Here is a 13,368-nt window from a genome sequence, read left to right on the forward strand (position 1 = left end):
ATCATCTTTCAGCCACACACAAACCAACAATGATATTCTTTAGATATGCACATTCTTGCTTTGAAATACCATGGCAAATAGTTGTTGTCCAGGACCATACCATTTCAAACCTGCATTCAAGATTACATCATATTTTGTATTAATTTGGCAACATTCATTGCTTTTTGTACTTTGTGCCAAGGATCTTTTGCTTTTTCATTTCAGAAAGCAGATTCACAGAGCACAATGAACATCCAGTTAAAAATGCTAGAGCTTTCTTCCACAAGCTTTAGTGCAGCAAGTTGAATACGTAGAGTTGAAGTCATGAGCATTCTTCAGAATGGGTTTAGACAGCAGATCACACATTCATGACATGTACACTATTATATTGAAGGATCACTGAATTTGAAATATGCATCTCGACATAGCATTTAAAGAGTGAACAAATGAATGAACTTGATAGTAGTTGTTTTAGGATCATATGTATAACAATAGGAGAACACTGTTTATCTTTATCACTTCAAGGATGCACGAATGAATGATATTCACAAAGGTACTTACTACTATGACACATTCATGTTTTTGTTGGGCAGCTTAATACTTATCTGTCATAAAAATAAATCTCTACCTGCCAAATCTACACACAAAATAAAAAGTTGAATTCTATTTGTTTCGTCTTGAGGTAAATGGCTATCATAATATTTCCACTTTTTTGTTTGGTAGAATAATCTAAAATGTACATTACGTTATTAATAATGTATCCGCAAATAGAGTTCGGAGGATACTATGGATTTGGCCTCATTGCGCTGCAGCTGCGTCTGCCACAGAGATATATCGCAATGCACTGACATTCTAACAAATACTTCGTACAAGTGTCATTTCACATGACAAAACCCAGGTATGTCACAAAGGAAACAACATTCTAGGTCCAGACAAAATACTTGAATACTGGAATACTATTTGTAATAATTACCACCAAGTCATAACTTTAATCATCACTTTTGTCGTTGTCTGGTATTGAATCAGGTCAATGAATTCTGTATGAACAAATTGTCAGTTGAGAATGATAAGGGCATTAAGGTGCCATGAACACTATTGGCTTTAGTGGCAACTTAATGCCCTTATTCTCAACTGACGAATTTATGAATATCACATCATACAGACATGACGCAAGAAAATCCTCAGGGCCTATAAAACCAAAAGCAATTCAGTTACACAAATACTCAGTATACACTTCATAACAACCAAGCTCTGTTTCATTGCAGATCATGGTACACTATCCCTCACCCTTTTTACCCATTACCTCACACTCTTTAAAATCTACATGATTTTGTAAAAAATAAATGTACCTATGTCAAACAGTATATCCCTTCTCACTGAGACAAGACAATCCTTCTCAACTTTTCTTCATCTTTAATAGATGTTTGGGTTTACAGCAAAATAAATTCACACTAAAAAGTCATTTATCATGTATAATATACATGGATATCCCTTAAGACCATGAGAAATATAAGAAGAGTAGCACACACATACAAAATAACCCCACTTAAGAGACACAAAGTAATGACATCGTTCAGTAGAACCAAACAAATCAAAATAGACTGAGTCATCACACACACTTTTCATCAGTAAAAGACTAGAAATGCAGTGGAACCTCGTTAGGTCAGATATAAGAAAACGCTCTTTTAACGAGGCAATTTTGCAGATCAAAACTCTTTACATTTCTTTTTGTACCCGGATATAGTGAGAAACCGGATATAACAAGGTGAATGTCCTCCTGTGTAGGTCCACATTATTACAATGTTCCCTTGTAGTACCGTGTAGCTAAGTGTATATGAGAGTTGTTTGCTCATTTTCACACACACATCTGTGTGCACACCGACGATCGAAAGACATGACTTTTGCTCATGATGTGGTGACACCTCACAATTCACACAATACACTACTGTATAAGCTGTTATTTTCACAAGGGTTTAGTTTTCACGAATTTCGCGAATCACACTTGGACTGCAAATTTAACAACACGCGAAAATGTCACCATGCGCTAAGGTAAAAGTGCGCCTATATAGGCCTCTGTGTCAATTCGCGAAAACAACATCTTGCGAAAATGTCTGTGACCTCCTCATTCACGAAAATATCTGTACGCGAAAATGACAGTGTATACAGTACAGTATTCATCGCATAATCGGGCATCTGATAATCGGGAACCTCGCTTAAATGACATATGCTTCCCAGAAACATTTCCAATGCATGTTATTTTCACTGGATAATCGGGCGGGGACCTCTGATAAACGGGACAATTTTTCTTCAAGCGATCTTTGATTTTGTTGATATTTTACATAAAAAATCTACCAAAATACCACAACAATATTTCAAAGATTCCCTATCAGTTGTCATTTACATCGAACTTACAAAGCAAGCTTCAGACTGGTGTGTTTTGACCTCCGTCCATCCAGTACACGTACATGCATAGCCACGAAAGAGCCGTGTGTAAGTATCCATGCCATTGCGAAACACATGCTTTCGCGAACATTCTTCTCCCCTAAGCAAAGCCATGTGCAGGGAGAGCTAGAGGGTCGCGCCGAGGGGTAGCGTGGTTGTGTATTCATGTACATGTACAGTACATCAGTATGCATACATGTGTGTGTGTGTGCACTACATGTACATGTCGTATGCAGTTAGTGTATGGTGAGTGCTCATCGCGAAATCGGGCACCTCGCTTAAAGGGGCCGTGTTTGCTACTCCCAACCTGTCCTGATTATGCGATGAATACTGTATATAATGATCCCTGTTCACATCAATAATTTCACCTCCCAAGGACTTGGCCAGGTAGTGCAATAACTGATGGTCTGAAATGGGTCATTAAAGCTATTTTACTTGAAACAATGCAGACATACCACATGAAATCTCATCAGAATATTCCGCAAAATTTATGTTGACAATATATGAGAGACGGTTAGGCATGTTCTCTTTTCTATAGCATGGAGTGGATGATGTCACCACTTAGTGTTGAATGGATTTACCCATCATGTCCCAGGAAAATTCTGCTGTAGAAATCATCAAAATTTGTCTCCATAAACTTTTGAACTCTATTGTGTATCCTCTATTGGGGATAGATTACATGGAGTCAACGGGATTGGTTAAACTCATGACATATGCACAAACTCAGAAAAAAATTAGTAAATTTCAGACCGATACAATCTACTTAAAGGGAAAGTAAACCCAAAGAGCAATGTGGATTGAGTGAAAGCAGTAATATTAGTAGAACACATCAGTGAAAGTTTGAGGAAAATCGGGCAATCGATGCAAAAGTTATGAATGTTTAAAATTTTGGTGTTGCAACTGCTGGGTAAGGAGACTACTAGAGGTTATGACGTATGAGTGGACTACAATATAAAGAAAATAAAAAGGGAATTCAATAAAAATTCATTTTTCATGAAAATTACACATGCCATCAGCTTGATACTGACATATGTTAGGGGTAGCACTTATTCCCCCTGCTTTCTGAAAGCGGTTAGTCAAAAACTCTTTCATTTTGCTAGAAAAGTGAATTTCTGTGGAATTCCTTTTATATTTTCTTTATATTGTGGTCCTCTCATACGTCATAACCTCTAGTAGTCTCCTCATCCAGCGGTTCCAACACCAAATCTTTAAAAATTCATAACTTTTGCATCGATTGTCCGATTTTCCTCAAACTTGCACTGACGTGTTCTACTAATGTTACTGCTTTTACTCAATCCACATTGCTCTTTGGGTTTGTGTTCCCTTTAAATGTGTTGTACGTTGCCAATTTAAGGATCACTTATAAATTTTGTGATTGACAAGACTTTTGATAATTCCGCAACATGAGGTTTCAAATAAAGAAGTTTTTAATTTGGACCCTGCTACATGAAAGTTGAGATTAAACATAAGTCTGAAACACAGGTCTCTGAATACTCAATTCTGATTGGCCGATACCTGACTTAACTTATGCTTGACTGCATCTTTTTATGCAAAATGCCCCCGGCTTATGAAATTCTGACAATGAACGACACAAAGTGAAATCAAGAGATACGGCATTACACCACAGAAATGTGGCTTCTGGGACTTGATGGGCTAACCAGATGTCCCATGCATTGCTGCGGTGGAAGAAAAGACTGACCACACTTCTTACACACAGAGGGAGTTACTGCATATCTTCGTACATGTCCAGTGGGTAGTGCTCCTTGTACTGCTCCACATGTTTCTTCATCTCCTCCAGTTGGTTCTCGAGATGGGGAGGCATCTCTTCGTAGACGTCCGTCAGCATCAGGCTCGGGGACGGCTTCTTTCGCTTCTCGGCTGCCTGGAACTCGTACATCACCTGCACGGAGCAAATTACAACTTTCACATTTTTGTTGCAAATGCTTACATTTTTTACACTGCATTCAGATGAGGAAATCTACAACACATCTGTATGAAAATTATGCAGCATGGAATGTACCAGATTATAAAATCTGGCAAAGCTAAAGCACATGCATATCATGTCTTTATTGATCTGGGCCCTGTTTTATCAAAAGATATAATCGATTTTAAATTTCCATAACACACAAGCTGCCATAGACTTATGATAGAAATAAACTTTATACTCAATTTCAAGTCTTCATAAAACAGGGCCCTGATCAACTGAAGAGCTGATATCATCACTGAAAATATTCTAACATTACTTAAAGTACTCAGAAAAAAATCCAGTTCATAAACAGACAAGTAGTGTTTCCAAGAGAGACTTTTGGTTGCACCATATTAGACAGCATGTAGATTTGTACTTCAGACTTTAGATCCTTATTTCCCTCACACAAAATAGGCAATATCAAGTTTCCAGTAAGACATAATCTGCTGAACCATAAAAGGCAATATTCTGTTCATACTCAGTATTCAAATTAACACATTTGCCATTTGTCTAGTTTAAGCAATTAACACTAAAAATGTAAACTGTCTTTTATAAAGACATGCATTGATAGCATAACACTCCTCTCTGGCTCAAAAAGAAGCAGACCATTGTATCACAAGTGTTGTAGCTGCATAAGCTGTGTCACTATAAAATAATGCCGCCCCTTGACATTTGAATAATACCTACCATCAATACCTTCAATGCACAAGCATACCATGAAGGCAATGAAAAAAACCCAACAACAACAACATTTGGAATTTGCCCTACTCATAATAACAAGTGAACAACTTTATCTATATCATGATGGCTAATTCTGTACTGCAAAAAAGTACAATCTAATCATAAACTCTCTACAAACTGCAAGGCCCCAATCTAGCAATTCTACAGTTGGTAGTGCCAAGGTAAGAGGTATGTGATATCTCGAGCTCAGAAAGGTCACAGAACTCACATTTTTCTTAGTCTCGCTCATCCAGGCTTTTTCAGTGTCCTTATCCCACCAACCCTGCTTGACCATGTACTTCCTTAGTCGTCCGATGGGGTGGTCCTCGCTGTCCCAATACCTCACCTCATCCACGGATCGGTAGGCGGAGGAGTCATCACTGGTGCTGTGATGCCCTATCCTGCACAGCGGATGGTGGATAAATGGGTAAATGACCACTTAACAAATAGATTAAGAGCAGACAGTACACAATACAGTGGAACCTTGTTAGAAAGGTCGGATACAACAAAACCTTCTTATAGCAAGGTGATTTTGCAGGTTCCAACTCATTATGTTTCTTTGTTTCTGTACCCTGATATAGTGAGAACCCTAATATAAAGGTAATTTTATGGTTTATAAGTTCTCGCTGTAACAAGTTTCCCCTGTAGCACAAATACACATCAGAACTTTTGAAAGCCAATTGTGGAAGCCAAAACTAACCTGTACGTCATGGCTTCAATGAGGACCGGCCTACTCTCTTCTACGGCAATTTTTCTGGCAGCTTTGGTGGCATTGTAGACAGCAAACACGTCGTTGCCATCAACACGGATGGTTGTGATGCCATAGGAGGGACCCCTGGCAGCTATCAAGGTAGGATGATAGAGAAAAGTGTGTATTATGGTATCAGATGAACATGTATGGACCATATTCTGTTATCCAGGATTTTGTAGAATGAAAATCCTTTGAGAAAAGGTACAGTACAGTCAGACGAAGGAAATTTCCGCCCAGTGTTGGTGCAGTTGCTTGATTGCTGCTTTGGCTGCACAGTTAAAACAATAAATTGGCTGGTATCATGAAAGCAATAGTGTGTCTGCCACAAATATTGCAAGATGGATTTTATGAATACAGAGCTGTGGACAGGAACAGAAGGTATACTGGTGTGGGATGACATCACCACATCAGTGTGGATGGCTTCACCCCACAATGCATCCCTTTAATTTAGCTTGGGTAGTTTGCTGTGAGCATCGTTGCTGGGTGTTCAGTATTACTGACACTTTACTCTATTGAACATTTCTTTCAGAGAAACACCAACTAGACATAATGCTTGAATATGACAGGCACTTGAAATTGTGAACAATGCTTTAGCTCTTGGAAACATTCCCTAGCAAAAAATACTCAAAAGTGGTAAGATAATATAAATATGAGGTGTATCATGTGACTCAAAACAGCAAAGTATTAAGTCCTGTGTAGTCTTAAGTGCTAAATATGGAAGATTTTTTTTTTGTTAGTGTGTGTGTGTGTGTGTGTGTGATTACATAAGGATGAGAAATGACACTAACTTACCAATTCCATCTCCCCTGTACTGCTCTGCTGTAGGTGTGGAGATTGCATAACCATTGTTTCGACTGCATACAAAATACAGACACAAACACTAATGAGTTTACATGTTTGTGGCGAACAGGACAAAAGTCTGTATAATTGATGTAACATATCTACTATTTACCCTTATATGGTCTCTGCTGAGCAGCAACAGTATATGATATGTACTCAGAAATATATTTTTATGTTATGCTTCAATTATACTATTAGCTTCAACACATACTAAGGTACAATCAATGTGAATTGATTATCATACAATAAAAAGTGTAGGAAGTATGCTACTTTCAATCTACTCCTTCTTTCTCGAAGGTATAATAGAATTTGAAATTCAGACAGCAAAAGGCCAAAACCAAAGAAACTCTGTACATAGCACTGATCCAAGAAAGGCTAATATCTCAATAAATTGGACAGAGCTTGTAACTATCAAAGTGACTATCTATTTGTGGAATAATTTGAAAAATTCTCTTAAGACCAGACTGTAAAACAATTTAAAAGATTATATAAACAATGTCTTTTATTTTATATAATTAAGTCACAAAATCGTGACTAGCCTGAAATAACATTTCTGCTTTTTCTCTTCTTTGTCTGTTATTATGAATTCATTGTTTCTTTTGGATTGTTTTGAGTTTGTTTGTTTCAAACTAATTACTTTGGTACAAAATTATAATATATCATAAACACCAACATACATATCTACATTATAGCACTTGTGTAGGGATCATTTTCAATAAGCTTATGTTTTGTGTTTTTCATGATTTTGCCGTCATATTTATATTTTGCTGTCATATATATATTTGAAGTCATATTTGATATAATGCACGTTTAATGCCAATTTTTTTAACTTAATTATGTTCCAAGTGGAAATGCATGGACTGAATAGAATGTACATCATGTACACTGTAACAGCTTATTTGTTGAGATGACACAGATTATGACCGTCATGCCTTGATTAGGATCGCTCACCAGAAAAAAATAACAGGGGCGTCGAGGGTGGCAGCAAAATTGAACGCAGCATGAGCATCGCCCTCGCTGGCTGCACCATCACCAAAGTAGCAGATGACACACAGTTCTTTACCAGACCTCTTCAGCGCATATGCAGCACCAGATGCTGCATGGTGAATAACATGGAAGACAGCGTGCTATTTATGTCTAATGGTGTCACTGTTTGGTCACTGTTGGGTTACCCAAGTCTGTACACTGTAATCTTTCATTGCAGTATCGTTAACCCATTGACGATGAGTCCAGACTATACTCCGGCAGGTGTTTAGGGGAAATGCGTGTTGTAGCGAAATCAGTCCGTCCTCAACGGGTTAAAGTGTTTATATGGATTCACATGACATCCAGTTAAACAGCACTGGTATATTCCATCAAAAGCTAAGGAGATTGTTTTTCACTTTTTGCCAAACTTTGCAACCCTGTGGCCTCTTGCACTACATTATGATTTCAAGGTCTGAGGGAAACCAATTTATTAGAACGAATGCAACAAGTAAAGAAATGCCCATGTGTCAATGCCAGTCTGTCACTGTGCATTCATTGACACACACTTTGAGCTCAGAGGCTGGCTCCATTCTTTCAATAAGCTCAATCATGCATGATTCGTATGGCACGTCCTTCCCTTTAACAAACAAGGTTCAATGCAAATATAGTTCCCCCCCCCCCCCCCATGGCCCCAATCCCATTTTTCACTTCTGTCTTTCAGTCTCTTGTATCTCTTTCTCATAATACGAGCCTATTCGCTCTCTCCCTCTCCTCTCTTCTCTTCTCTCTCTCTTTCTCTCTCTCTTCCCTGATGAGAACAATGCTCAAAACTTAACAACAGCAGCCACTTGGGCATATGACTTTTAATAGCAAAGATGTGACTCAAGAATAACAGATTTCTTGTTGCAAGAGCTAATATCTACCATTCAGATGTTTTGCATTCAATCTCTTGATTCATTGTAAATCATCCTATGCACACATTTGAATCATAATTAAAGTCAAATATTGTTCTTTTACTTGGCATTGGTAGAAAGTATACAGTCAACTCTATCAATGCATTGGTTTCAGGCATGAATTTATAGAGGAGGCTACAAAACTGGATTAAAGTCATGGTTTCAGCAGCATGTGTGCCAATGGCAGTGTGATGAAGTCATCGTGAATTCATAACAATGTGAAGAGGGTGAAGTGTTTTTTGCCTCAACATAGCAATGTTCAACAAGCTGCAATTATCAAACACAGGAAAAATGAACCACAAACACACACACACACACAAAGTAACCACATGCATTGCAAGTCCACTTGTGAGGAAACTATACTCTGCAGTCTCATCTTTATGTCTGTGGAATTCCCCCAGACTGTGCTCTGCATTTTCAATACATACAAAATTGTATTTAACAAGTTTCTAGCTTCAAAGTATTGCTATTACATACATCCCTACAGTACTCACTGCAGTTCAATCACACATTCCTAAACAATGCATTTGCAACTTAAAGGGACATGAAACTGAACTATGATTATTGTTGAATAATGGGCACCCACATAACTTTGCTTGATAGAAAACAAGAATATGCTTACTTCTTCTCATATTTTGATATTTGTACAAGTTCCATGAATGATGCATCTGGTTGTTATAAAAATCAAAGTAATGTCAGCTCTTTTCTACAGTACCTTTTATTGTCAGCCATAACATCAATATGCCAGAAAACTGGAGTGTTTCAAGCCATCAAACAGTGCCAGGACAATCTAGTCACAGATTACATGTAGGACACCAGTCACTTTCTTTTTCATGTCAGCAAGATCAAGATATTGCTCTGTTGGACCAGTATTTCACTTAAACAATGAGTCAGTCTATGTAACATTAGGTATGCAGTTTTACTTTTAAAAAGAAATGACAGTTTTGGTCGTTCAAGCATGTGTCCCCAAATATTTACATATTCTGCATTTTTGTCTCTTTCTCTTCAAGCAAGTGGATATATTTGAAAAAAAAAAAAAACAAATCTTGGCTCTGCCAACTTAGTTATATCGCAGTTGGTGTGTACATATATATTGCAAAGAAAATACATCAACAATGTATAATTTCAATTAAAACATTCTTCATCATTAAGGAGTGTGTGAAGAATGGATCATTTGATAGGTGTGCACCAGGCTCATAGTTAGAATTGGGATCTGTTACACGTACAAATTATGATTCTCTCACACACGGGACCCCCTTTACATAACCAATCAGAAGGAAAGGATATTTCAAAGTAGATGAGAGGGTAGGGCACATCAACACAAAATTTAGCTTGTCCATTCTTTCTGCACCTGGAACTTTGGGGATATGATTTCAATGCAGGCTGACAATGCTGCCAAACAAGCCAGCTTGCCACAGACATTTCAACATAAAACTGAAGTTCACAGTCTTCGCTCTGATTCTAGATCCTTACCTTGAGGCATCTGGGTAGCCAGTGGTGATGAAATTGTGACAAAGTTGAGTTCATTGGATCCATAGTGGACAGGCATCTGACGACCTTTTCCTAAGTCCCCTATGTTGCCGTAGCACTGGTCCATTGCATTTTGCAGTGTGAATCCTCTCCAAAGTATCACGCCTGCATACATAGAGATTGAGTCATGTGATACAAGCTTTCTGGTAAAGTACATTGGCTGGGATCACATGGACATTGCAACATTGAAGTCACATATCACTTTAAGCCTTCACTAATGTTCATCAGTTTAGCACAAACACTGCATTCTTTGAGACACAAAGTGTTGCTGAAAGGCACTCATTACACTCTCATACACTGTTCTACAGTGCACTTAAAAACACCTTCTTATCTTATAATTTCTGGTGCCCTGATGTTACAGCAATGTTGACACTTGGTCACAGTGAATTTCATGTGTCCATATGAGACTGTAATTCGGGTTAGAAGTCTGTTTATTCCCCCCCCCCCCCCCTTGACTGCACTGTCATCCACTTGTAAAGCAAATCAATAAGAGTCACAACTGTATGATGATGACTTTAACATGTGACCACACAGCTCAAGACCCATAAAATGTAGGCAAAATTGAATTTCCATTTATCAACCTGCATAGGTATGTTATGCAGAAGTATCAACATTTGAAAACATGTTGTATTTCCTAGTGAAAGCAGTGCCTGTCTGAAAAAAAAAAAAAAAAAAACATGGTCCAAGAAAGCTGCTAATATCTTGATTTCAATTTTGTTTTAAGCTGTCAAATTTTTACAGTTGGTAGAGAAAAGATTACTCTCCCAGGTAACACAAATCTACTAACTTTTGAGTCAGTCAATTAGAACCCAAATGACAAATTGTGGTCCATTACAGAGAATTGTAATCTGCGACTTTTTGTGGGTTTTGAGCCGGGTGGTCACATATGTACATCAACTTCTTTTTGTACCTGCTTCTCTGTATTGGCCAAAGACGATATCCTTGTCATTGAGGGCAGCAGCACTGCCAATGTGGGTTCCTTCCTCGCCGTAGTTGGTCATGTAGAATGATATCCTTCCCTGAATGAATGGATGGATAACATAAGTTTTCAGTGCTCATAAGTGTGATATCACATATCTTGCTTTGCTATATGTGGCATATTATTGTGGAACTCAAAAACCCTAGTGTGGTTCTCATAGCAAAAAGAAAAAGTGAATAGCATATGCCATAAATGACTGCTTATAGAATTGGAATGTGCTTATGATGCTGAGCTCCTGGTTAAAGCAGCATTCATATCAAATGACTAATAATGGCATAATTTTGCATTTTTAAAATTTCATCCATGAGCAAGAAAATATAAATCCCCTCCCTCAAGAAAATAAAGTCTCAACTGTTTATAAATTTGATTGATTGATACAAACCACTAACAATCTCACTGTAGCATCTTTTGAAACATGAGACAAAATATCAACATGTATCCAAGGTGTTAAGATATCTGGTCTTCCTATAGTATATACTTACCTGTCTCTGAGATTCATATAGGATCTTATCCATGGTGTTGAGTGTGGTCATGGTCTTGTACATCTTTACAACAGTATCCTTGTCTAATCCAGGGTCCTGCTCTGGGTCAATGACCTCGCCATCGCGGTTCATGACCCTGTAGACTGGGATCCCATCGTACGTGTCTGGCTGGAGGAAGCTTAGCTTCTCGGTGAAAACAGACTTTGATCCAGGGAATCGTGGTTTGTCGTCATCCACGGCGAACTCCTGGCATCTTGTAGCCTGCCAACAGAAAAGAAAAAAAATGTAATGAATTTTGCATGTACCATGTTGTGGTCAGGCATGTATTTACAATCTACAGTATCATTGTTTTGCTGTTGCTCTTGTTTATAATTTATCTGTTTTTTCAGTATCAATATTTGGACATTTTCAAATCCCCAGTGAAGAATAGGGCAAGAGTTCCTTTGGGACAGCCACCCAAAAGTGAGTGCGTGCAACCGTGCGTATCGCAAGCAAGGTTAGGCTAGGTAGAGTTGTAGATCTCTGTACCTGCACTGACCCACTGTACTTTAGTACTAAGTATTGGGGTGGCTGTCCCAAAAGGAACTCTTTCCAAGAATAGAAACCATGCATTGATTGTGCGTACTCTCATGCATGCATTTCGTTAACACGTAATGCTATAAAAAAAGGGGGTGTCGGTTTCAATGTGAGTGTCGATATGTGTTGGGGTCGCTGGTGTGGTTTAGCCTGCACCTGTGTTAGGCCTTCAGGTAATTTATCCTAAACCTAAGCTAAGTTAGCTAACTTAGCTCAGGATAAATTAGCTGAACTTAGGCCTAACATGCCTAAGAATAGGGTTCTTTTTCAGTTTTTTTTTTTTTTTTGTTTTGTGATTGAACTTGAAGTTTTAGGCAATTTGTATCTCCATTAGTAACTCAACTACCTAGGTCTAGAATTCTAGATTTACATGAGGTTGTTTTTGTAGACGTTACTCTATTGAATGGGAATAAGCATTGACTTGAACTTAAAAATCTCTGACTTACTATCGTTTTACACAATAATGGCTAGACAATAAATCCCAATGTAAAAAAAATGAGGCTGTAAGTTACAACCATATGTCATATGTAGTCGCAAGACCGCATGACCCAACTAACACAAATGGTTAAGCATGGGACTATAATACTGCAGCAGTGCTTTCGCAAGCCGGGTTACCTGTTTCGGTATTTGCTGCACCACAACCACAACTACTTGCTATATTTCGAGCGAATAGATAGATTTTTAGCCAACTTACCGAATAGTGTAATTGTTTCCGGACAACGTCATACCTCAGGATTGTGGAAGGTCGTTGAAAACGGTGCAAAAATCGACACATTCGCGGTATGGAAGCCATGGTCTCGTACATGAGAGTCGAAATTTCTGCAGCGAATACACGTCCACTGCCCAGCCGCTAGCCAGCAGTTAGTTGGTGGTAGCCAGCGCACTGAGGTTTCAGTGAGCCAGCGCTAGCATAGCGCACGGATAATTCGGAGCGGATCTGCGGATTGATCGTAAACAGACATTGCGCGCAACATCAGCGCAGGCTAGGCGTGAGCTCGGGTATCTCTTCTCTTCGCAGCAGTCAGTTTGCCCCAAAGAGGTTGAACCTCTTTGGTTTGCCCTACTAAATCTCAGGACTTGATATAATTTTTTCGTACAATAGACAAAAAGGTATAGAAATATCACGAGGAAATATCCCGCCCTATATTCCACTTCAGTGTCAAAACAATTTTCCGTTTGAGTAA

At 38.4% G+C, this 13,368-nt stretch overlaps 1 protein-coding gene across 1 annotated transcript; it reads right to left on the reverse strand.

Moving 5' to 3' along the window:
- Positions 1-3,760: 3,760 nt before the first annotated feature.
- LOC140231800 (2-oxoisovalerate dehydrogenase subunit alpha, mitochondrial-like) lies at positions 3,761-13,006 on the reverse strand. The gene is made up of 9 exons (XM_072311956.1): positions 12,879-13,006; positions 11,609-11,869; positions 11,058-11,166; positions 10,091-10,252; positions 7,650-7,794; positions 6,651-6,712; positions 5,808-5,949; positions 5,337-5,508; positions 3,761-4,321 (listed from the first exon to the last, which is right to left on the reverse strand). Exons 1-9 carry the CDS (start codon positions 12,987-12,989, stop codon positions 4,145-4,147), a joined length of 1,341 nt encoding a protein of 446 aa, XP_072168057.1. The 5' UTR covers positions 12,990-13,006; the 3' UTR covers positions 3,761-4,144.
- Between the last annotated feature and the right edge of the window lie 362 nt (positions 13,007-13,368).

Source organism: Diadema setosum, chromosome 1 (assembly GCF_964275005.1).
Source record: "Diadema setosum chromosome 1, eeDiaSeto1, whole genome shotgun sequence".
In the NCBI taxonomy this organism is placed as follows: domain Eukaryota; kingdom Metazoa; phylum Echinodermata; class Echinoidea; order Diadematoida; family Diadematidae; genus Diadema; species Diadema setosum.